General features: G+C 37.4%; 1 protein-coding gene across 2 annotated transcripts in view; it reads left to right on the forward strand.

The window, feature by feature from the left end:
• The window catches only part of abl2 (c-abl oncogene 2, non-receptor tyrosine kinase), a 46,907-nt gene extending 20,358 nt beyond the window's left edge, over window positions 1–26,549 (forward strand). The window contains exons 1-11 of one of the 2 annotated variants that reach the window (XM_051653413.1): window positions 12,761–12,933; window positions 13,721–13,885; window positions 16,005–16,300; window positions 16,408–16,680; window positions 16,927–17,011; window positions 17,161–17,338; window positions 18,629–18,813; window positions 18,940–19,092; window positions 19,212–19,301; window positions 19,837–19,989; window positions 22,893–26,549. In XM_051653413.1, coding sequence (XP_051509373.1) covers window positions 12,831–12,933; window positions 13,721–13,885; window positions 16,005–16,300; window positions 16,408–16,680; window positions 16,927–17,011; window positions 17,161–17,338; window positions 18,629–18,813; window positions 18,940–19,092; window positions 19,212–19,301; window positions 19,837–19,989; window positions 22,893–24,601 — 3,390 coding nt within the window. In that variant the 5' untranslated portion in view covers window positions 12,761–12,830 and the 3' untranslated portion in view covers window positions 24,602–26,549. Of the gene's footprint in view, window positions 1–12,760; window positions 12,934–13,720; window positions 13,886–16,004; window positions 16,301–16,407; window positions 16,681–16,926; window positions 17,012–17,160; window positions 17,339–18,628; window positions 18,814–18,939; window positions 19,093–19,211; window positions 19,302–19,836; window positions 19,990–22,892 lie in introns of those variants that run through there. The other variant, XM_051653412.1, reaches the window with a different exon arrangement.
• The last annotated feature ends 538 nt before the right edge of the window (window positions 26,550–27,087 follow it).

Here is a 27,087-nt window from a genome sequence, read left to right on the forward strand (position 1 = left end):
GCACTTGTGAAAAATGTTGCATAGTGAGGATGTCTTCAAATATAATGACATAAATAGTTTTCATTTATCACTTAATGTCATACAAAGTCCAGTAAACATAAAAAAGCTAAATTAATATTCGGTGTGACCACCTTTGCCTTTAAAACAGCACCAATTCTCCTAGGTACCTCTGGACACAGCTTTTCTTGGTTGTTGGCAGATAGGATGTACCAAGCTTCTTGGAGAATTCGCCACAGTTCTTCTATCTATTTCGGCTGTCTCAATTGCTTCTGTCTCTTTATGTAATCTCAGACTGACATGATGTTCAGTTGAGGAGCTTTGTGGGGGACATGACATCTGTTGCAGGGCTCCCTGTTCTTCTATTCTAATCTTTTCTATTTGCAAAAGTAATGTTTGGGAGTCTAACATTTATATTTCCTATTGACACACTAAAGCTGAAGATATAAATAACCATCTTAAGACAAATGCTTTTGTGAAACATCTTATGTGCCTAAGACTTTTGCACAGTATTGTATATTTGAAGTTAAATATGTAAAAATGACTTGAGGCGTATGAAGCACACATGCGGGAAAAAAAGCACACCTTAAAAATATGAAAATGTATTTGACAATTAATCGTGAAAGCCCTTAACGAGACAATCAATCGTCACAGTCCTAAAACAGACAATTAATCATCATAACCGCAATTATTTGTTTGACAAATTATCGTCAGCCAAATTGCATAATCGTGACAGCCCTACTCTAGCTTATAAGTAAATATTATTTATGATTGTTTATCTTTACAATGCATCATCATCTACCAATCCTAAAGTAGTAAACATTGTCATATTTATTTGCTAATTGGAGTAAATTTCACAGGTAAATGAAATAAGTTCATTTTACGTAACTTTTCAAAGCTGGTGTTCTCAGCATGCACCGAGCTTGAATGATAAATGAGCTTGCATGGTTTCACTGTTTGCAAGTTGGTTTACATCAATTTATTGTTGATTGCGTTGTTACTTTTTGTGAAGTCTAAAGTTAATTTTATTTTCAAAATTACCCATTTATGATATAAAAAATAATTGTATCTGTTAATTGCGATCTTCAACGTGTTTTGTGCACCAAGAGTTCAGGTCTGTGTGCGCAGCTCTGGATCTTGTAACTATCGCAATTAAAGCAAGATGATGTTTAATAGATACATAGCATGCATTAAGCATCCCTGTAGAAATCTCATGATAAAAACGCATTGAAATGTTAGTACACTTTTAAAAGTAAGGCTTATTTCAGTGTTAGCTACATTGCTTAAGGAAAATGTCCAAACTAAGAGCTAGTAAAATGTACTTAAAACAAAGTATTGTAAAGTGAACTTTACCTGAGAATTTCTAATTAAAGACACTAAGAATTGTGTGTAACCTTTACCTGAAAATATGGTCTGTTAAATTTACTTGCAATTTATTCATGGAAATATTATTTATTTATTTTTTTATTTTTTTTGGTAAACCCCACTCCAAATTTTTCCCATGTACATTTCTGCCCTCTCTTTGTCACATTTTCACATGAAATTATATTATTTCAACGCAACCAATATTGTGCAGAAAGATGTTGCAGGATTTTTGTCTGTTCTGATCCATAATTTGGTGATGTTTTAGGCTCTGAAAATGTGAGTCAAGTAACCAAATAAATAGAAGATGAAAAATGTTTAGTTGTTGCCTATTGAAAGCTTGATTTTTGTCATTTTAAGGGGTCCTATTCTATACTTCTGTGGCATTTAATTTTTTTCTCCTTAATGCTAATCAACAAATGTGTTTGCATATACGCTGATGATAACTACCAAAAACCAGCTCATTCAAAAAAATCCAGCAAAGCAAAAAACCGAGTTTACAAAAATTTCGCATAGCGAAATTGGGTCTATTTTAACTGTTTATGATTTTACCCCTCTAAAGGAAAACTGTTTAGGCTGTTTAACATGACCTTACTTGTTGTTGGCTTAAGCATAATCAGTGCAAGATTGGACTACTTTTTTTTTTATTTTTCATTTTTTTACTAAATGCAAATTTATTAATTTCGTTTTAGGCATTTAAGTAGGGATGCACCGATACAGAATTTCTGGGCCAGTACCAATAAAAGCTTGTTGGACTACGCCTTGACAACACCTTGGCAATTTTCGTTTTTGCAGCTTCGTTTCCATGAATGGTCTGTTTGAATTGGGGAGGAAGTTTTGAGTTGGAAATATTAGAGTAAGTCAGCATTGTACTTCAAATATTTTATTTCAAAATAGAAAAGTAGTTGTTTTTCAAGACAACTTTTCAGTTGTCTTGTTGTGCATATTCTGATTCAAATGTGTCTGTCTTTCAGTTTATCTAACATCTTCTGAAACTTTTATCAATCTTGCAAAAAACAAACATCCTTTTCTCACCATTAGCATCTTTATGTGGGCTAGTATCAGGTTGATTTAAATGACAGTGCTGACGCTACAGGCTAGAAGTATTGATCAGGTGCCAAAACAATGTTCTAATATTCCCTCCTTCAGTTCATTATGTTTGTGCTGACATTTCAAGCATTGTGGTAGCTTGGTGTTCTTGATGCAGTATATAGGAAAAGAGGGTCCATGGGTGCAGCAATCTCAGCAAAAACCCTTTGTAGGATTGGGTGTACTGTGTGGAGAGTCCCATTAGCACCTCGATTTAACCGGTAAATCATGGTACTTGGGGTCCTAACTGCTGTGTAAGCTGTCAAAAGCAGGCCTGAATGAATGGCACCGGGCAGTTTTTCGTAATCGCAAGTGCATCTTTATTTAGACTGATCTGTCAGAATGATGGCCACTAAAACGGATGCTGACTGATGTCCACTCTGCACAGGTAAAGGGACTGACTTTAACAGGAAAGGGAAAGAGTTTAGATTTTTTTTTTTTTTTTTTGTGAATATGAATATTCTTCTAAAATTCTCCTTTTGTGTTCAACAAAATTACATGGATAAATACAGCACACAACGACATGAGGGTGCGTAAATAATGACAGAATATTCATTTTGGGGTCAATTATTCCTGTAACCCTGTAAATTGCTGATTGCACTGTCCCTTTAATAAGTGTACTGTTACTGTTATTTGGATAAAAATGTCTGTTAAATGACTACTCACTATTGTACCACAATTGAGATGTGTGGTTGACTGCTTGTGGTCATTTAAGTTCCCTCTTTATATTGGCATTCTATTCATCTGATATCCTCTTAGACTGGATTACTGCACTGTAGTCTTTTCACCAACTGAGAGCCATTTACTGGAAAGGAGGAAGAGAATAAGTGAGGAAGGACAACGACACGTTTGTTTTTGCCGAGAGCTCTTATTGGATCCTCATTATTGTACATGCACCGGATCTGTCCTTCATAGTGTTCTGTTTATGCAGGCCCATTGTTTGGAGAATCATTGTTTGGCGGTTCCTTTTTTTGTGGGTGTACACAGTGTGATCATTCTGGAGGTATTTATGGGAAGTTTTGTTTTGTGTTGGATCTAAAAATAAGGCTCATTCTGCACCACACTGCCTCTTCTGTGATGTGAGCCAGTTTCAGATAAACAGGCAAGCTTATGCTGTCATTCTTGACCATTCCAGCCACACAGGCAATTAGGACGCCAACAGGAGAGCTAAAACCAATGTGTCTGCCTGTCAACTCACATACGCTCTTCTTTTTTTCTTGTGTGACAGATGTTCTTTACTCATTCCACTGTAATGTTTTGGACCTTTTCGGTGCCTTGGATATTCTAGAGCTTTGATGGGCAGATGAGTTGTCTGGTTTGTGGTTTCAGCTTTGTCCTCCCCAAGGTTGCTCACTCAGACAAGCTTTACTGAGGGAAGGGTCTCTGATTTCCGACGAATACATACATCATTTCAGTTTGTCACTATATGTTGATAAAGCACACTGTTGCCTCCAAATATTATTTTAAATGTTAATATTACTGTAAACGTGATGTTTCGAAAGGCTTGTTATTTTAGTTGAGTGCCTATATTAACTAACCTTGTGATGTGCGCGCTTCACATGATCTGGGTTGATGCTTTTTGATATTAGGCGAACCGAAGAAGTTCCCGTGAAGCCTTGTGCATGGGTATGTATGGCCTTTTCCAAATGTTTAGGTCTGACAGTTCTTTTTGTTTTTTTAACTTGTCTTTAAAAAATTTTTTTTTTTTTTAAACCCTTATTTTTCAAATCCTTCGTTTTTTTTTTTTTTTTTTTTTTTTTTTTTTAACCTTTATTTGTTTTCTTGTTAAACCCTTTTTTAACCTTTTTATTTTCTTTTTTCTTTTTTTAATCGTTGGTGTTTTTTTAAACCCTTATATTTTCAACGCCCCCTTTTTTAAACAAACCCTTAGTTTTATTTTTTAAACCCTTCTTTTTGAAACACGTGTTTTCCCCCCTTTTTAAAACCCTTCTATTATTTTTTTTTATCCTTAGTTTTGTTTTTTAAATTTATTTATTTATTTATTTATTTATTTATTTATTTTTTTAACTCCCCCACCCCCCCTCACTGTTGGTTTGAGTGATCCAATCACAAAATGTTTTGGACACTGTTTGCACCTGTGTTTTGCACTTATGATTGAATCACACAGAATGGATGTTAAAAACAGGTGTAAACGGGGTCAATAATTACAGGTAGGTTCAATGACACACTTAACATCTACAAGTAGCCTAAAGATGACTCGGATGCACTGTTGTCTTAGTTTATTTACTGAAGTTCAAGAATACAAGATGTGTATTAACTTGGACCTGGTAATTAAGCTCAGGTACAGTAAAGTGCAGTTTAGTTAAATTGATCCTAAAGTTATGGATGTTTACAGGGCTATATCAGGATGCTCTGTTTAATAGCTGTCCATAAGCATTGTGTTAGAAGTGAGCAGCCCCAGTACAGAGGTGCTGTTGCAGCTGCTGTAAGCCTGGCCTAAGCCCAGCACAACAGCTGCGTCAGATGGTCATCATTGTAAGGCTAGGCAGGTCAGTCCGTTCAGTATCTCTATTCACACTGCACACACAGTACACGCCCAGCTGTCTCACAATGGAGCTTCTACACACAAAGACGCTCACAGATACGCATACAGCATGCAGGAGAAACACATGCAGACACGCGACATGCCCCATGCTCCTCAACTGCTGCATCAATCAGATGAGTTCCATGAGAGTTCCCAGTGTTTCTGAATGTACAAGGGCTTGACATTTTTATGGTTTTTCAGGTATTTGTGTTTTGGATAAGTAAAACTTATTGTTTACATGTCTGAATTCTTAAAGCTGAATTTTGAAAATGATTTGTTTTTTTTTTTGGATAAACGCATAATGCCGTCCCAAACTCAAGCTACATGTTGACCCAGTGTTTCTGTGTCTGGATGCTTAAACAAACAGCAATGATTTGATAGCGCCAGAGTTTACACTTTTAGCAAAACCAACCAATATTAAGCTGGAATAGGACAAAGCTTTTGAACTGTGTGCATTTTTAGCAAAACAAAGTGACCATATAGTGATCCAGAAGTTATACTTTGCTCTTGACTAGTTTAGGATCAAATAACACAAACAGCTGACAATTAGCATTCCATTGCCAGTTGTAGCATGCTTAAATGTCCAACTGCACACCTTCACTTCAGTCATCCGAATTTATGTTGTTGTCATGAACAAGTGTGAAAGTCGATCCTTGTGTAAGAAATGAGTTTGTTAAAATAAAATGGTTATTTCATGTAAAATCTGCCAAATTTCTGAAACATCCCCTGCTGAAATGTTTTATTTAGTTAGTACTTTTGTCTGAAGACAGATAAATGATGATGAAAGCCTAACTATTAAATGTCATGGATCAATATTTACAGAGTAATCCATTATTTTGTAGAAGGGGGTCAAAATGAAATTTTTGTCTATGATTCTGGTGCAAAACTACAGGTAAAAAATAACCTTAGAAAGGTGGCGGCATCATAATTTTATTTTTACAGAGAGAGGTAGATCTTTTATGAAAATCAGTTGACTTGGGCACCCCTTGAGGCATTATATGCCAATGTCGAGGCGAAAAATGGGGAATTTTTTTTTTTGTGTGTGTGTTTTTGCTAATAACTGTGAAACTGTATAGGTTAGAATAATTTATTTTCCTCTGAATCCTTTAGTGCCTCCAAATGATATGGTCATAATGGATTTCCATTTCCACAAGAGAAAATTTCTCCCAATTTTTATATATTTTTTGATCTGAAACAAAATTTTGAGCCAGGGATCTCTGGTTGAGTTGACACGGAATGACTCACAAGGTGTTTGAACATCTTTTTGAGAGCTCGGGGTCTTAAGGCCTGTTCATACCAAATCCGTGACGTTTTGCAAGATGAACTTCGGACGAAAGGTCTATTCACACACACAAGTCCGTATTTTATACCAATCTCCTGCCCGCACCCTTCAGCTGTCAGTGCTAAATATTAATATAATGAACGCTGTTAAAGCATTTATTTACCTAATTTGGCATAACTGTTTGATTGTTCCATGGTGTTGATGCATTTTAAGAGGGGTATATAATCTTTTTTTATTTTTTATTATTTATTTTTTTAATAATCCATTACATATTTAATTGCACATGTATTTTGCTACGAGTATATTCCAAACAGACTCCCGAATCCAACTTCTCTTTTTATAATGCCTGGATAATATAACACAAGGTACAGTGATATAAATACATGTGGAATAATGTACATTAAGAATTACAGGTATAGTATAAAATATGATGCATAATATAAAAACAATATATAAAATGAAACTGGTTCACGGTCTGTTCTTTATTTAAAATTATTGCAATACTTTGTTATATTCTCCTTGCAATAAAAATAGCAATGTGGTTCTGCAATTCATTTGTCTACAGTAAAATATTTTTGTCATAGCTTAGTGCAAATGAATTGCCGAACTTCGCTGCTATTTTTAATGCCATGAGAATATTACAGGCACAGTGATATACATATTAAATAATGTAGATTAAGACAAAATACCATAAGCAGACTTTCAAAAACAGACCTGTTGTCAGTACAAAGGGTTCATGAGCTGTAACTATTTATTTTTAAGTATAATTTTTGGGGTGTGTATCAGCTGCACGTCCAATGCCGGTGTTTGCCAGTTGATAAGCGCCACCAACACGCTGGATTGAGCAGCTGCAATGACTCTGGGTGGGGGGGGAGCTCTTATCTCATTGGTCAGTCAGATTTTATCGCAGTCTGAGGAAGAAAAAAAATTCTCTGTAAAAAAAACAAAAAAAAAAACTTCGGATTGTCGGCGGACGATTTGCCGGACCCGGTGTGAATAGCGCCATGGGAATCCATTGTTCCCATTCAAAAACTTGTTCGGAACAAACAGTCGCACCAAAAAAAAAGGGACTTTTTGTGAACAGGTCTTTAGTCCTGTCCTAGCCTCTTTATTCTAAAAAAAAAAAAAAAAAAAACCTTGATTCTCGAATCTCTTTTATGGTGACTTAAACCTTTTCTTTTACCAAGAAGATGGTAACCAGGACTTTTCTGTAGAGAAAAGTCTTGCTTGCTTATTTTCATTCCTTTTGATGTCTTCTGAGATTTGTTTCCCCTAATGTTGAGAGGTTTTGGGTGTAACTGAATAATTGAGTGTCCCATCTTAATACATTGTACATGATTCTCTGAAAGTTGGGGGTACATTAATGTAGCACAAGCATTTTGAAGTTTAGAGTTTCCACACCTCCATGCTTTTCCTGTCTGTCCCAAGAGGATTTTGGGCATGCAGAACACATGGTGTAGAAATGGAAACATCTGCTTGTTGGAGTCCACCCTACCCCCCTTCAGAAACCCACGGGATCTGCACAAGCCTCCCCTCACAAGACCTCCAATAAAGCGTCCCTCAGAACTTCACTATTCCCATATCTAACACGTGCACTCAGGCACATTTGGACATTTCTTACTCTAGGCAGTAGGCATGGAAGCCCACGATCAAGTTGGACTACAATTCCAGCAACAGGGTTGGAAACTCTGAGTTTGAAAGTGCACCGGAGACTTGGGCTCAAGGCCGCTCTGCCTTTGTGACATGACTGGACAAAGAAGATTGTCAGATTTTCAACTCATTGTATTAGTGTGAAAAAAAAAAAAAAAAAACAGGAATAGGGGGAATATTGGCTATTTTAGCATTCTTCCATTTAACCCTTGTACTGGAACAGGACCATGTACTGGGAACTGTGGCTCAGCCAGGTGACCAGGAGCGGCAAACACTGCATACTGTTCAGGAACAAAGGTGGGGGTGCTTGTTGGATTGTATCTTTGTGTGTATGTGCCTGTGTGTGGCGTAGTCGGTTTTACCATCCAGACCGTGACCGTCTCTGCGTTATGTTCTTGCAGGTTTATTGTGTAATGTAAGATCTGGAAGAAGACCAATCTTTGTGTTAGCTTGGCTATGTCTTAATGCATAATGATTACCAGTAAGTTATGAGATTGTATAGGAGTCTTTGTTCCCCAAGGACACTTGTTTTAATAGTTTACATTAAAGCTATACATTACAAATAGGGCAAACTTGTGTCTAATCCATGGGGTTGTCTCTTAGTAAGGGGCTTGTTGGTTATTTATCATGATATGTCATGGAGTCTCTGTTGCTGGTGGTTTTATTATGAATAATTTGGTTGTTGCTCTTGGCAAGCATTTAGCTTTTGGAGTAGGGCTGTCAACAGTGCTGAGAAACTAATTTCAAATTTGTCAAATATTTGAAATATTACTAAAATTCCAATTATATCCAGATAATATTCAAATAAAGACTATTTCCAGTAGGGCAAAAACAGAATAAGACATCTGATTTTTAAATCAGTGTTGTCTCCTACGTCCACAAAGGGTGCAACAAATCAATATAAGCCAATCAGTACTGTGTAATAGTGATTGTTTTTTGCAAAGAACATATCTGGCTGTTAACAATTGTGCATTAAATGATATAGTCAAAAGGTTAACCCAGGTCATATTCTCAAATATTAAACAAAAAAAAAAGTAAAACGAAAAGAGAAACGCTTCAATAGATGATTCTATGTTGCACATTAGCCTATACCGGTGCCATATTACTACCACAGACTCGAGCTTCATAATACTGGCAGTACCACAGTGTTTTTCAATAAATATAGTTGTATGTATGTACCTAATGCCTAAGCAGTGAGACGCTGATAAGAGAGTGAGGCATAGTCAAGACACAGCCAAAAATTAAACGGTTTCTCTCTTCTAAAGATTTGGGAATTGTGATCCAAACTACTATTGTAGTATTATTATTATTATTATTATTATTATTATTATTATTATAATTTTTTTTTTTTTTATGTAAACATGCATTAGACAGATGTCTGACTGTTGTGTTGTGCGGCTGTTTTTTATTTCAGCATCTCGTGCAGTAACGATCCATGTTTTTAAACATTGTATAATTTTAAAAGGAAATTCAACCTTTAAAACGCATCTCGAGACACCCGTGTTCTGTCCAAGACTGTAAATCATCATCAGTGCTTGGCACACAACCAAAATTTGAAAGATAATTTTAGCATTTGAATGTGATAAAATGTATCTTAAATTCAACTAATATTCAAATTCCGAATTCATTTGAAGTAATCTTCCATTACAACAAACTTAATTTACAAAAACTTACAGTACCATGTATTTACCATGGTTTTTTTGGACATGGTAACATGTTAACCCTCATGTTCTGTTGAGATTGACTTCACTGTTTTTATGTTTGGGGTACCAGATGTGCATGAAAAAAAAATATATATAATTTCAAAATCATATTAATATATGAGCAGTGTAACATTTTTCACGGAGAATGGCTGAAGCATCTTATCAAGACAAAATGTGGTTTAAAATAAGTTCTCTTAAGATCATCTTTTTTCAACATTAAGCATGTTTTTTTTTTAGCTATTAGAATGGTCATGGGGACCCAACCAGAACTTGTTTTAAAACATGGTTTATTTGGACATTTACCATAGTAATACCATGGTTGCTTTTGAAGTACCGTGTTAATACAACAGTATGCAAATATATGGTAATAAATTAGGACTGGGTGATTCTCATGAAATCTGCCAAGAAAATGTCCTTGTCTTATTTTACTCCAATATCAAAATAAACAAGTAAATAAATATATATATATATATATATATATATATATATATATATATATATATATATATATATATATATATATATATTATTTTTTTTTTATAAAATGAAGCCTATATTTAGGTCCATTTAAGATTTTTAACATTGTGACATAATTTTCATGACAGTTATGCACATTTTACCCCCTAATCTCATTACTGCAGTGTAAAAGATGGTCATTATAATGTTCTCATAACTGCAATGTGAAAAAAAAAAAGTTTAAATTACAAAGTATTAATACATAATAGTAGTACTGCCTTACATTTTCGCTTATTTTAATATAAAACAAAATCATCATTCAACAACACCTTTTTTCGTGTGTGTATATACAGTATGTATGTAAGTATGAATGTGTATATATTTATTTATTTATTTTATTTCTTTCATCACATTCCCAGTGGGTCAGAAGTTTACATACAATTTGTGAGTATTTGGTAGCATTGCCTTTAAATTGTTTAACTTGGGTCAAACATTTCGGGTAGCCTTCCACAAGTTTCTCACAATAAGTTGCTGGAATTTTGGCCCAATACTCCAGACAGAACTGGTGTAACTGAGTCAGGTTTGTAGGGCTCTTGCTCGCACACGTTTTTCAGTTCTGCCCACAAATTTTCTATCAGATTGAGGTCAGGGCTTTGTGATGGCCTCTCCTACCTTGACTTTGTTGTCCTTAAGCCATTTTGCCACAACTTTGGAAGTACGCTTGGGGTCATTGTCCATTTGGAAGACCCATTTGCGACTGAGCTTTAATTTCAATGGCTGATGTCTTGAGATTTTGCTTCAATATAGCCACATAATTTTCCTTCCTCATGATGCCATCTATTTTGTGATGTGCACCAGCAACATCTCCTGCAACAAAGCACCCCATAACATGATGCTGCCACCCCCGTGCTTCACGGTTGGGAAGATTTTCTTCGGCTTGCAAGCCTCACCCTTTTTCCTCCAAACATAACGATGGTCATTATGGCCAAAAGGTTCCATGTTTGTTTCATCAGACCAGAGGAAATTTCTCCAAAATGTAAGATCTTTGTCCTCATGTGCACTTTCAAACTGTAGTCTGGCGTTTTTATGGCGGTTTTGGAGCATTGGCTTCTTCCTTTCTCAGCAGCCTTTCAGGTGATGTCATTATAGGACTCGTTTTAATGTGGATATAGATACTTGTCTACCTTTTTCCTCCTGCATCATCACAAGGTCCTTTGCTGTTGTTCTAGGATTGATTAACACTTTTCGCACCAAACTATGTTCATCTCTAGGAGACAGAATGTGTCTCATTCCTGAGTGGTATGATGGTTTTTATACTTTGGTACTACTGTTTATACAGATGAACGTGGTACCTTCAGGTGTTTGGAAATTGCTCCCAAGGAAGAACCAGACTTGAGGAGGTCAACAATTTGTTTTCTGAGGTCTTGGCTGATTTCTTTTGATTTTTCCCCTGATCTCAAGCAAAGAGGCACTGAGTTTGAAGGTAGGCCTTAAAATACATCCGCAGGTATACAAAACATTTGCTAAACATTTGTCTTAAGATGGTTATTTATATTTTCAGCTTTAATGTGTCAATAGGGAATATACATTTTAGACTCCCAAACATTTCTTTTGCAAATAGAATAGAATAACAGGGAGCCCTGCAACAGATGGCATGGTCCCCACAGAGCCCCCAACTGAATATTGAGTCAGTCTGGATTATAAGAAGAGACAGAAGCAACTGAGATAGCTGAAATAGATAGAAGAACTGTGGCAAATTCTCCAAGAAGCTTGGAACATCCTGTCTGCCAACAACCAAGTAAAACTGTATCCAGGTGTACCTAGGAGAATTGGTGCTGTTTTGAAGGCAAAGGTGGTCACACCGAATATTAATTTAGCTTTTTATGTTTACTGGACTTTGTATGACATTAAGTGATAAATGAAAACTATTTATGCCTTTATTTTTGAAGACATCCTCACTATGCAACATTTTTCCCAAGTGCCTAAATCTTTTGCACAGTACTGTATGTATGTATGTATGTATGTATGTATGTATGTATGTATGTGTATATACACACACATATATATATATATAATGACAGTGTGGTGGTAATGAGAATCATCATTAAAAACATTGGTAATAATAAAAGTAAAAAGTCAAATGGATGTGTTATGATAATGAGAATTAAGGGGTAAGATGTGCTTATGTGTCTTGAAAATCTATTTTTATTATGCAAAATATAATTTATTTATTTATCATTTTTATTGATTGGGGTTAAAATAAGAAGGACATCTTGACATGAGAATCACCCACTATGATGTTGCCATAACATCACTGTACCATGGTACCACTGTGGTACTATTTTATAAGGGTAAAATGGGAAAAATGACTTTATCTTGGAGGCAGAATTATGTTGTATAATTAACATAAATGCAAGTTTTTCATGGTGATCTCTTCTGTCTCCACATTTTATTCTACCACTCTTTTCCCCAAGGAGTAGGGCAGATGCCCAGACATGCTGTGTATATGTGTGTGTGTGTTTGTGGCTGCTTGACAGCTGTAGAGGAAGACTAGTAGACACAGGCATACTTAAGGCGTGGAGACTATCCCACACCATTTTTCCGACCTCAAATCCTTGGCATGCTCCTCCCCTCCTTATAAACTTACTCAAGAATCAAAATCTCTCAAACAGAGGTAGAACTCAACCGCCACACAAAGTCTCTGCTTTATTTATGTGAGATCAGATTAATCTAGCACTGCTAGATTATGCCATTGAGGACTCTGCCATCCAGCAGCAGTTTTGAGGAAGAAAGAGCCAGGTTGACCAGCCTGCCTTGCCCACAGGATGTGGACCACTATTGCTTCTCAGGTAGCCATTCATTTTTTAGCACTTGGGACAGGTCTGAGAGCCAGTGCCGTATCAGTTCCCTGGGTGTATCCTGAGTACTCAAGATCAATGAGTTTTTATGGTGTATTTCGAGGTCAAGGGATTTTTTTTTTTTTTTGGTATGGTAAAAGTGAGGGCGTTTAGTGCTTCAGATTGTTTACCAGGTCGACCAATTTTCTCTTGGTTTCTTTCCAGTGTCCATCTGATTTTCACTTATGTAACTTCACGTCTGCAGTATGACAGTGGGATGACAATTTTCGAGAGCTATTAAAATTAACAATTGTTAATACTCAAACTCCAAAAACGTGTGCACACAACCTATTATTTGTTTACAATTCAATAAACGTAGGAAATTTGAGTATTGGTATTAATGCATTTTCAGTCCTTTTTATTTAAATTGTTTTATTGATTTAACATCCATAATCTGTAGAACAGCTTTGATGTGTGAAGTTTTCTAGTTATGATTGATTGTCATTTCATGTAGTCATTGTAATATTATTTGTTCAAATGAACTGGAAAAAGCAGGAGGTTGGGATTGATGTAATGGGCAAAGTGATATCACCTTGTGATACCCCCCAGTTTCTCATACCTTTTTTCTTGACGATCACTTGTTCAATTCCTTTTTTTTTTTCTTTAACCCCTCCCCACTTTTGAGTTTTTTTCAGTTTGCCCATCCCAGAGGCCCTGCATCATTTGACATGCTGTATCCCCCATCTTCAGTCATTTATTTTTTCTGTCACTCAACTTTATCTCTCTATCTCTCTGACAGAGGCCCTGCACAGGCCATTCGGACTGGACTCGTCTGCACTGACGGAAGCGGTGCGCTGGAGCTCAAAGGAGAATCTGCTGGGTGCAGCGGAGAGTGACCCAAACCTCTTTGTTGCACTTTACGACTTTGTTGCCAGTGGCGACAACACGCTGAGCATTACGAAAGGTATAATCATCGAAAGGGGACATTTTCAGCGAGTGGTTGTGTAACAACTGGGATGTGGTTTCGTTCTATGTTCCGGGTTTGTTTGATTTCCACCTCTACATACAGATGACTGGTGCACATGGTATGACATTTGAGTGTGTTTTCACTACTGTTACTGATGACTTCCTCTTCATAACATAGACATCATGCCATTCTTCTTCCTCTTCCCCCTCATTGCTTTCCTTCCACTTTTTTTTTTTTGTCTTATTTTCAAATCTTGTTGTTTCTCTATCCGGTGTTTCTCTATCCTACTCCCATAGTGAGTGGGATCAAAGCAGTGTCTCGCAATGGACTGGGCTAAAAATGAAAGCGGATACAGTCTTGTTTTTGTTTTTTATCTGACCATGGAAGAATGATCACAGAGTCTAGGCACCTTACCCAACCTAATCTATGTTAATAGAGGTTCCTAAAGTAAAAATCTTATTCATTTTATTCTTGGAGAAACAGATTTTTAAGAATAACATTACATATATAAACCTTTGAAGACCGATCTGCCATAAGCTCTGAGGTTGTTAAAAGATGGTGCATGCCTCTGTAGAAAAAAGTTTTATATATATTATTAGTATTATTATTATTAGTAGTAGTAGTTTTTTTTTTTTTTATCATGTTCCAGTTCCAAATTCCAGGTAAAGAACTGCACTACCCATAATCCTAAAGAAAGATCCACCAATTACAGAATTTGCTGTAACTATGGAAATTGGAAATGCGCCAAAGTATTTCAAATGACATAATCGACAAACTCAAACATTTGTATGTATTTGAATGTTAAAATAAACTTCAAATATATGGTATTTTATACTAACTTATAGTCCATAGTTTTATAACGTTCCATCATTTATGATTTGATCATTTATGATTTGATCATTTTCAAATACTTATTTTGCTTCAAATCAAATGTTGTATTAATTAATCTTGAAGCTGGTTGGTTTGGTTCAAGGCTTAGAACTCTACCGAAATTTTTTTTGAAATCCCTATGGAGAAAATGAAGGGGTAAAATAATTTTGGAAACAAGTCCGCTTAAAAAGTGAGCACTAACTGTTGTGTTTTGTTGCACCAACGCCCACAACTCTTTCCAGCATGCTGTAATAGAGTTAAGACACTGACTCACAAGTCAGACAGTTCTATGCTCGGATGCTCTATGCTCAGTGGCTACCACTATAGCTAATGTTTGTTTTGAGGTGTAGTCCAGTCGGCTGGGTGAAAAGCAGGTGGGTAAATGCAGACTAGCCAGAGAGAAGAGAGTTTAGAGACAAGGGAATTAGCGGTAAGCAGCTCTTTCTCTCTGTAGTCTCCGCTAATGGCTGGTAACATAATGTCGTCTGGTTGGCACTGACGCGCCAGTCTCTTCTTGTCTTGTCATGAGGGCCTTGCTACCACGCCAGTGTCGATTTAGGATTTGCAATAAGCACTTTATGTCTGAAACCTAGCATGCTCGAGCTCTTTCCTTTACAGCAGGAGAGTGCCCTCTACTGGAGCAATGCTAGGACTATACCAATAGAAAGGGAGAGAAGAATGAAGGGATGGATTAAAACTGAGGAATGATAGATGACTGGCATGAAAAGTGATAGAGGATGCTTGGGAAGAAAAAGAAAGGCTTTGGAGGGTTAATGAGAATATCGAAAGGATGATATTGAAGTTAAATAAAACGATTCACCTGCTGTGGCTGATGTTATGTTTTCCAATCTCTCTTTCAATTGCATTTCCTTTCCATTCAGTTTCATCCCATTTAAGGGAAATGTATTAGTATGAATAACATCGCTAAAGCATTATTAAAATATTTCTCACAACACTAGTACTTAAAAAAACCCCACTAAAAAATACTTAATAGTTACTTTGCATATCAGTTGATCGCTGTATATCTGTAGGTATAAGACCTGGGCAATATAGAAGAAAATATATCATAATATTGTTCAGACTTTTACCGATGTCTAACATATTCTCAGTATTAATGTACATGTTCTGAAATGGCTTAAAAATGAAGTTTTTCAAATAGATTAAAAATGTTTAATGCAGTAAGTAAAATACTGTAAGAATCCAGTTGAAAATAGTCAGTTCATGTTTCTTACCCTTTGTATCACAGGAGAAAAGCTGCGAGTGCTGGGCTACAACCAGAATGGAGAGTGGAGTGAAGTGCGTTCAAAGAACGGTCAGGGTTGGGTACCCAGTAACTACATCACCCCTGTGAACAGTTTAGAAAAGCACAGCTGGTATCATGGGCCTGTGTCTCGCAGCGCCGCAGAGTACCTGCTCAGTAGCCTGATCAATGGCAGCTTTTTGGTTAGGGAGAGTGAGAGCAGCCCTGGCCAGCTCTCCATTTCATTGCGCTATGAGGGACGGGTCTATCACTACCGGATCAATACCGCCTCTGACGGAAGGGTAGGGCTCTTTAATTGTTTGTTCGCTTCTTGCTGGGGTTTGGCGTGATCTAGTGTTTGTCCTTTATTTTTATTGTTTACGAAAACTCTTTCCCTCTTCTATCTCAGGTCTATGTAACGGCCGAGAGTCGTTTTAGCACGTTAGCTGAGCTGGTTCATCATCATTCTACAGTGGCAGATGGTCTCGTAACCACACTACATTACCCCGCCCCAAAATGCAACAAGCCCACAGTCTACGGCGTCTCACCCATCCACGACAAGTGGGAGATGGAACGCACCGACATCACCATGAAGCACAAGCTTGGAGGAGGCCAGTATGGAGAGGTGTACGTCGGAGTTTGGAAGAAGTACAACCTCACCGTTGCTGTCAAAACACTAAAGGTCCATACTTTACATTTGTATTTGCGTATTTTAACATTTTCTCTATGCTTTCAATGTCATTTTTAGTTTATTACTGCTGTTGTGATTATATCTTTTACATGATGGTGCTATATAGTGAACTGATGTGGTGCTTTGTGCCACTAAGTGGCCATTAATTGTACTTCATTAACAGATTTCTTATTTAAAGTAGTTGTATTGTCTGTTATTCTATGCATATTTATTGTATTTTAATACTTTGTTTTAAAGGAAGACACTATGGAGGTCGAGGAGTTTCTGAAGGAGGCTGCAGTCATGAAGGAGGTGAAACATCCCAATCTAGTACAGTTACTTGGTGAGTATACACTAATCTCATAACACCACTAAACCCCACCATAGAAAGGGTTTAGTATGCATAAAGAATTGAAACTTAAGTTATTGATTTTTACAAAATTACACTCTTGGATCCGTTTCTGATTGGTCGGTTCTGATGCATCCTTCTAGGTGTTTGTACGTTGGAGCCTCCATTCTACATAGTGACTGAGTACATGCCACACGGTAACCTGCTGGACTACCTGCGTGAGTGTGATAGGGAGCAGGTGAATGCTGTGGTGCTGCTCTACATGGCCACTCAGATCTCATCCGCCATGGAGTATCTAGAGAAGAAGAACTTCATTCACAGGTGAGAACATACAGAGTCTGAAGATGGTTGGACTATTTTAATATTTTTGAAATTACCCATTTCTTGTTCATTCCATTATTTTAATTTCTGCGCCACCAGCATCACCAAATATAATTGCAGCAAAAATGACTTTCAGAAAAAGCTTTCTGAACTCTCCCGTCTTCCATTGATCAGCAAACAGATAGTTACGCCCTAAAGTCAAGCCATTGGTTAAGCCATTGTTGCTATGTCAGGCTGTTCAGGACAGAGGTTGCACTAGAAAAAAATCTTTATCTATCACTTATGGACTGAGTTGCAAAATTTCCATCATCCGTCAAACTTGTTTTCATTTAAAGTACTAGGGCTACATTCAGGGGCTGTAAAATCCATTATAATGATATACACATGACAGTGTATCTGTATAATAGATGTTTGACTCCCTTATTGTTTGTGGCGTTCTACCTGTCAATCAAACGCTGCGCTCAAACAAGATTTTTAAACTTTGCAGGTTATATGCGGCTTTAAAAGGAAAATTTGAAAATGTGCATACAAGCATGCACAAATTCACTGAACTTTTTCAGTATGCCTGATATCAACATAAAGTGACACAGATGAGAAGCGCCGTTACAGGTACTCCATTAAAATAAGTAGGAATTCTACTCTAAACGTAATGTTTGTGCTTAGATTAAATGCAAGTATAATTGGCAGATACGGCACCTTTTTTTTTTTTTTTTTTGTCCTTATAATTTTTTTAACACACGGACCTAATGATTAATGTACTGTATGTCATCAGGAAATCGGAGAAATGCATATTACCAGGTCCACTTGATTGGATCGCCCGAAATGCATCTTTAATACCAGGCAATAAACAGGACACACACACACACAGAGTGTGTAAGAGATAGAGTGAAGCTAAAACTCATGCACTAGGTTAAAATGGTTTGTTTTATTTATTTTTATCTGTCAAAATGACGGACAGAATTTGGAGTTATCCCATCAATGTTTCAAAAATTTGGTTAAAGCAATCCCTGGGTCAGGATGCTGAAACTAACGGAGCACTTTTTGGGGTAATCAACCTTCGAATGTTACTTATAATTTTCTCTACATATTAAGCTTGAATAAGAGAAAGTATTTTACCACAGGGAAAAAAATACACACTTCACCGAAAAATAGTGTTCAGAATGAAGCTCCTACCTCTTTTCATGCTTCAAGAAAAACCAGTTGTCAAAGCATTTTAATGTATGATAGAAAAGAAAGAAAACAGTTTAGTACTTTCAAAACCTGACATAAATATTTTACTGTCCCTTTCAGGGACTTGGCTGCTCGTAACTGCCTGGTTGCGGAGAATCACGTAGTGAAGGTGGCTGACTTCGGACTGAGCCGTCTGATGACCGGAGACACCTACACTGCTCATGCAGGAGCTAAATTCCCCATCAAATGGACGGCACCAGAAAGTCTGGCCTACAACACCTTCTCCATCAAATCAGATGTTTGGGGTCAGTCTCTAATGTGATGTTGTCAAGAGGGTTGTGTGTTGGAACTTCTCAAAGTTTTGCATTTCATCATGTTCTTCAATAGGTAAAGATTGTATTGACACATTGTTATTCTTTAAAATTTCCCAGCATTTGGAGTGTTACTTTGGGAGATTGCGACATACGGCATGTCTCCATACCCAGGGATTGACCTCTCTCAAGTGTACGACCTGCTGGAGAAGGGCTACCGCATGGAGCAGCCTGAGGGCTGTCCACCTAAAGTCTATGAGCTCATGAGAGCCTGTGAGTACCAACAGAGGATTCCACTTGGAAGATTCCTTGTGCACTCTTTAGCATTGAGTATATTTAACTTATCTTTTTGCCCTTTGTTGGAAGATGAAGCATATATTGTCTATCGGCAGGCTGGCAATGGAGTCCACTGGACAGACCTTCATTTGCTGAGATTCACCAAGCCTTTGAGACCATGTTCCATGACTCAAGCATCTCAGAAGGTACATTGTCCATTAGATAGATAATATAAGATGTGCTAGTTTCTGTTAGTGTTAGTCACAACCTTTGACCCTAGAAACCTTTTTTATTTATTTATTTATTTTTTATCCTTAATGAAGATCTTATAATTTATTAAATGATCTTCTTAAGCCTTTAAAGGAATTGTTCACCCAAAAATGTTAATTCTATCATCATTTACTCACCCTTATGCCGTTTCAAACTCGTATGAATTTTTTTTCTTCTGTGTAGCAAAAGAGAGTATACAATAAATGAGAATGAAACCCAGCAAACTCAGTTTGTAAGTTAAAAGCCAATGAAAGTACATTGATGGTAATTTACCATTAAAAGTAGGTTTTAATAAAGTTGTGAATTTGCTGAATGCTAGGCAATAAAGTTACAGTAATGCATGTTCCCTATCAAAGCATATTTACCAGTATTACGGTGTTGGTTGGCTGGATGTTGAATTCATACATTAAAAAAACAAACTCTTATGACCTCACAATAATATTAACCTTTGCCATGCCTCCTCTTCTCCAGAGGTGGCAGAAGAGTTGTGTAAAACCGCGTCTGGTGGACATGCGCACACCTTCGGTCATGATATGCCACTCTTGCCTTCAAAATCTCGTGCGCAGAAGAAACACTCTGAGAACAAAGAGAATATGGAAGAGGCAGGACTCCACGGCCCTGCAGGTATACAGGCCCAGCTCCGGCTCAGTCGGCTCAAAAAGAAGCTCAAGAGAATGGGAGTGGTGTTCCTTTTCGATTAACAGAGTTACACACTATATAACACTACATATATACATAAATACATTTTAACTACAGGCAGAATAATAAAGCTATGTGTTATATATAACTCTACATACATTTATTCACATGCATTTAACATTTCAAAATGTATTGCAATCAGCAGACTCATGTTTTGATTATCTTGCTATAAATACATTCCGTTGCCTGCTGTTTGTCCCCAGTTGTTGCATGCCACTAAACCCCAAGTATGCACACAAGCACTTCACCAACAGCATGTGTATCTGTATTATTAAAAGCCATTTTAACCTTACTCACAATTGAAGCATTTTTGATGTATTGTGCAATATTGTTTGACCTATTTATCTCAATTTGTTTAAATTAAAGTTAATTTAAGTTTATTTTTAAATAAAATGTAAGGTGTGATTTATACAGTGTGTGTGTGTATGTATATATGTATATATATTAGTGTAGTTTGCATACCCTGGCAAAAATTGTGAAATTACGACTGATCATATGAAGCCATTTATTATCACATAGATGTTTGGCTCCTTTTTTAATCATAATGATAACAGAAATCACCCAAATGGCCCTGATCAAAAGTTTACATACCCTTGAATGTTTGGCCTTGTTACAGACACACAAGGTGACACACACACAGGTTTAAATGACAAATAAAGGTTAATTTCCCACACCTGTGGCTTTTTAAATTGCAATTAGTGTCTGTGTATAAATAGCCGATGAGTTTGTTAGCTCTCATGTAGATGCACTGAGCAGGCTAGATATTGAGCCATGAGGAGCAGAAAAGAACTGTCAAAAGACAAGGTAATGGAACTTTATAAAGATGGAAAAGGATATAAAAAGATATCCAAAGCCTTGAAAATGCCAGTCAGTACTGTTCAATCACTTAAGAAGTGGAAAATTCGGGCCACAAAAAAGCCCAGTTACAATATGCCCGACAACACCTTGACACGCCGCACAGCTTATGGCACACTGTAATTTGGAGTGATGAGACCAAATAGAGCTTTATGGTCACAACCATAAGCGCTATGTTTGGAGAGGGGTCAGCAAGTATTGTGCTCCTTGAAACAACCGCACTGTCTTTTTCCAGAGCAGCCTGTATTTCTCCTGAGGTTACCTGTGGGTTTTTCTTTGTATCCCGAACAATTCTTATGGCAGTTGTGGCTGAACTCTTTGTTGGTCTACCTGACCTTGGCTTGGAATCAAGTGATCCCGAATTTTCCACTTCTTAAGTGATTGAACAGTACTGACTGGCATTTTCAAGGCTTTGGATATCTTTTTATATCCTTTTCCATCTTTATAAAGTTCCATTACCTTGTTACGCAGGTCTTTTGACATTTCTTTTCTGCTCCTCATGGCTCAATATCTAGCCTGCTCAGTGCATCCATGTGAGAGCTAACAAACTCATTGACTATTTATACACGGACACTAATTGCAATTTAAAAAGCCACAGGTGTGGGAAATTAACCTTTAATTGTCATTTAAACCTGTGTGTGTGTCACCTTGTGTGTCTGTAACAAGGCCAAACATTCAAGGGTATGTAAACTTTTGATCAGGGCCATTTGGGTGATTTCTGTTACCATTATGATTTAAAAAGGAGCCAAACATCTATGTGATAATAAATGGCTTCATATGATCAGTCGTATTTTCAAAATCAATGCCAAAATTTCACAATTTCTGCCAGGGTATGCAAACTTTTGCGCACAACTGTATATATGCACGCACACACATATACATACATTTTATATATATATATATATATACACACACACACACACACACACACACACACACACGTGTGTGTGTGTGTGCATAAAATTTATATTTTGTTTGAGCTGCATACTTTTGTCATGTTTTGTCTTAACATTTTAAGCATGGAGCATTTTCAGCTAATTTACTTAAATAGTGTACAGTTTTCATAAAAATACAGTGGTTAGACATGCCAAGGCCCAAGTTTGACTAACTACAGGCTAACTGCCACATCTATAATCCATTGTTTTCATTTAACATGAATATTGCCATCCACTGTTCCACAAGAATGCAAAGTTGATATTTCATGTGTCTACATGACACCATGTTTCATATAAAACATTTTTTTATATCAATCTTTTTATTCTAACACAATTCAGTTTCACAATTCATCTTTAGTAATTTCTAAATATGTAAAAAGCTTCTTGTCCTAGTGAAAAGGGTAAATACAGCAATACTTATTGATGGGAGAATTTAATTTAAACCAACACATTTGGTTAGGAAGTATTTTGGAACACTGGCACATCAGGGTTAAAACAAAGGTGTCATCTCATCTTTGAATTATAAGAGCAAACAATAGCTCACAGAGACGTGTTATACAATTTCTTGCAAGAAAGAATATACTGGGCTAGTTAATGTAAAATTACAATGAGGATCAGCAACAGAATTGCAAAGAGATGGGTCACTTGCAGGTAACCTAATGCTGCATGTTGTAGTGATCCCTAATACCACTCCACTGCCTCAATGTACACCATGCATCACCTTGATCCTGCAGTTCACTCTTACTCTTTTATCTTTGAGACATTTGCTTAAAACACCACTATTGGCAATACCTCTTAGTAGCAATGAAATGAATTAAATTATTATTTTTTTTATAGCCAAATCATCACAACCTGGCACAAATTTTAATTTAAACACCTTGTTGCTTAGTCAGATAAGATCTACACACTGAATAATGATTTAAGCTAGGTGTTAGATTGGGGCAGCAGCTTTATAAATAAGAGAGGTTTTTTTTTTTCTTTGGTTTAACAGGTTAGTTTGAAAGACTACAACTGCCTTTTTTGTCCTATTGTGTTCAGGTTTTGCAGCCTCACTTTTTTCTGGTGATGGGCGCTCCAGCAGCTCTCCTGCCTTACCACGCAAACAGAGGGATAAATCTCCCTCTAGCCTCCTCGAGGACTCCCTGGACACCACCTTCAACCGTGACCGTAAGACTGGCTTCTTCAGTTCTTTCATAAAGAAAAAATCCTCTTCTTCCACTTCTTCACCTCAACAGCAACAAAATCTCCCTATGCCTCCCAAGAGGAGCAGTTCTTTCAGAGAGATGGAGACCCAGCCTCATAAAAAGTATGAGCCCACAGCAGGGTTTGGGGGCCCTCCTCCTCCTTTGCCCCAGACTGATGGGTTGAGTTTCTCTCCATCTCATGGAGAAGGCAACCATGTGCAGTCCCGCTGCTGTGGGGCCACATTTGGGCAAAAGCCCTCAAACTCTGGAGGAACCTCAAGTCAGGTAGGAGGAAGCAGTAGCTGGGGAAGCCTAGCAGGCTTCTTCACTCCTCGCCTTATCAAAAAAACCCTGGGATTGCGGACGGGTAAGCCTTCTGGGATAGATGAAGGGGGTGGAACCAAGCCTTTTCCACGTTCCAATTCAACTTCCTCTATGTCTGCTGGGTTGCCAGACTTGGAGCGAATGGCGCTGACGTTACCAAGAAACCGTAGCAAACCCCCACTAGAGCGTACAGCTTCCACCACTTCACAGCCCGAGAATGGGGCAGCACAACCTTCGGATGCAATCCTGAGGAAGTTTGATGAAGGTACAGCTCAGATACGGGATCGTCCCAAAGCCAAGCTCTTGCCACGAGGGGTGGCAAGTGGGGGAACTGGAGTGAGGGCTCCAGGGGTTGGGGGAGAGGCTGATTCAGACTCCAACCCACGGGTAAAAGACGGGCACGAAGACAGGCAAGGCTGGTCGTCTCCATCAAAAACCTCCACTCTTGGCTCGGTCAATCTGCACAATCACAAAGTTCCAGTGCTGATCTCCCCTACCCTAAAGCACAGCTCAGCCGATGCACACCTAGTCGGCGTGGACTCTCAGGGCAACCGATTCAAACTACTGTCTGACAGCGATCGTGACCGGCCGCGACTTGTGAAGCCCAAATGTGCACCCCCTCCCCCACCCATGCTCCGCTCCCTCCAACACGCCTACAGTGCCGATGCAGCTGACGAAGCAGTCAGTGGCAATGTAGAGGTCAATGGAGATGGGGTCAAAAAATCAGGGAGAGAAACAAGAGGGGTGCGTCCATCAATACCACCACCACAAGTGCCTCCAGCCCCCATAGTCCCCACTAGTAACACCACCACCCAGACTAAGATGGCCAACGGTGCTTCCACTGGACCTGGCCCCAGTTCCACAAAACCTAACTTTAGACGGACTCGACAGCAGGCAGAACGGATTCCCCTGGAGAAGATTAGCAAGGAAGCTCTTTTGAAATGTGCTGAATGTTTGAGTAGTGCCCTTCAAGGCAGCACTGAGCTCTCATTCAGCAGCCAGGTCTTGGATGTGGGACATCAGCTTTTGGACTATTGCTCTGGATATGTTGATTGCATCCCACAGACACGTAATAAGTTTGCTTTTCGCGAGGCAGTGGGGAAACTTGAGTTGAGTCTACAGGAGCTTCGTGCATCCTCTATAGGTGGTGGAGGGGGACTAGGGGGACCTGGGACCAGCCCTGCCCTTGATAACTTGCACACCTGCATTAAAGAGATCAGTGATGTGGTGCAAAGGTAGCCACTGGGTCAGCCTGTAATTACACCCTCAAACAACTCCACCACTTGAGACTTTACTTCCGCCAAATCAATCTAGTTTTATTGAATTGTTGGGGGACAGAATATTCTTTCAGAATTACCTCAGAAAATTACTACAAATACACACCCTCTCTTTTTATTGTTTACAGGTGACTTTCTTCTTGAAATTGCCAGTTGGGAACAGAGTTCTGTACTTTTGTATATAAGCTTTTTGACATTACCAATACACGGTTTCTATTTTGGCCAATTTACTTTGTAATTTTTACAGTTTTTATCTTGGCATGACAAAACTAATTTCCACAAATAGACTGCACAGGTTAAGGTGAGCATAGGTTTAACTGACTACAGACTAGCTGTTCAAGTTTTCAGAGAAAACATTTAAAGATTGCCATCCACTGTTCATGATGCTATTTTTGCATCTGATCTACAATAACTGGATATTTGGTTAGTGTCAATGCAAAAATTCAAATGCCCACCATTTAAGACATGGATTGAATTTACTTTAGGTTAAACCATATTGCCTGTTCAGAGCGTACAGTATCAGCGAATGTGGAGCGCAAACACAGCTCTGTGCACAATTGTTTGGTTTCATTTTACACACTATAAGTGCTACCACATCCCATACTGTCATTTTAATTTGACCACCTTTATCAACACCATTTATGACCATTGATGGTTTTGTAGTTCTTTCTGTAATTAGTCTTTGCATTAATTGTCGTTAGTAGTTGTTTGCTGTGGGATTGTTGAGTTGATGTTGGGTCAGTCACCACATGGATTTGACCTTATATATCTGTAGCCTTTATATAATGCCCCAAACAAACGGATGGCACAAATCTGCACTCAGCTTGTTGTACACTTCAGAATTCTCAAGCCTTTGTGTATCATAAGTTTAAAGGAATTGTTCACCCAAAAAAGAAAATTGTCATCATATGGTTTCAAACCCACACTGTAAAGAAATGTCCCGTTGTTTTTACAATCAAACAAACCAAAAATATAGAATAATTATGGAAATAAATATGGTAAAAATGTAAACGACTTTACAGAACAACCTGTAAATATTACAGTTTAAAACTTGTTTTTTTGGTAACCACGTTTCAGGGTTTACGGGATGTAATTTGATGCCAGTATATTTTACGGTGCAGTTCCATCGTTTATATTATTAAATGATAAACTTAATATATAAACCTTCTGAAACTGTAAAAGTCTGCTTTTCACTTTATAATGTATTGTTAATCACCGTAGTAATTACAGAAGGGCACATGTTGGCATGAGGTTCATCAATAGTGGCCCTTCCAGGAGAAATGACCAATAAACATGTAAAGACAGTGCTCAGTGTCACTCACAAACACTTAACACCAACAGGGTAACACATGTGAAATTAAAATTATGCAATAAACATTAAATAAAGTAATCAAATATAACACAGAACGCACCAAAGTACATAACTGATATTAAAAATAAGAAGAAACATAACTATTCCCATAAAATATAATTAAATGTAATGGGTCATGCAGGGATTCTGGGAATGCCCGATTATTGTTTTTTACCGTAAATTTTAACAATAATTTACCGTAAAAAGTACATGTACTCTCTTGTTAAACATAATATAAATTTTTACCTTTATATGGGAAAATCATACATTTTACATAATTTATTTTATTTTTTTTTACAACATTTTACTTTAAAACTACATGTCTTTTTAAATATATATTAAAACATTACATATATTTTAAGGTAACTACTTGTTAACCAATTTACGTATTTTTACTGTAGCATTTTTACAGTCTTTTACCATTAAAATGATGGACATTTTTTTACATCGCATGTGACTTTCTTTTAGTGGAATGCATAAAAAGTTTGGCAGAATGTTAGAGATTGACAGCCTCAGTCACCAATCACTTTTATTGCACCCTCCCCCCCCCCCCCCCCCCCCCGCCGCCACACACACAATGAAAGTGAATGGTGACAGAGACCACTGCATAACAACTCCTTTTGTGTTCCACAGAAGAACGTCATACAGGTTTGGAATGATATAAAGGTAAATGACAATGGAATTTTTAGTTTTGAGTGAACTAACCCTTTAGGAATTCTTCAAATTTAGAAGAGCTGAATCTAGATTTTGTGACTAGATATTGTAAAACATGGAAACAGCAAGACTACAAATACAATATTGCCAAGTCTTTTAACACAAACTGCATTTTCTTTAGCACATTGATTTGTAACTATTTTGTTTAAAATGTATAATGTCTCCATTTGTAAACTTGAATTTTAAATTATTTTCTACTAAAAGCACAGGCATTTTTATGATATTGTAGATATTGAATTTTATTTTATACCCATAAAAAAAGTGGAAGGTCAAGCTCATTTGTGTCTCCTAAAAGACGCAGTGGTTATTGGAATGCAGTGAGATGTTTGTCCTTGTGGTGAAGTGCAGAATTTGGTGCGAGGGTCTCCATCTGTGCATCTACA

The sequence above is a fragment of the Myxocyprinus asiaticus genome, chromosome 24 (genome assembly GCF_019703515.2).
Source record: "Myxocyprinus asiaticus isolate MX2 ecotype Aquarium Trade chromosome 24, UBuf_Myxa_2, whole genome shotgun sequence".
Taxonomy (NCBI): Eukaryota; Metazoa; Chordata; class Actinopteri; order Cypriniformes; family Catostomidae; genus Myxocyprinus; species Myxocyprinus asiaticus.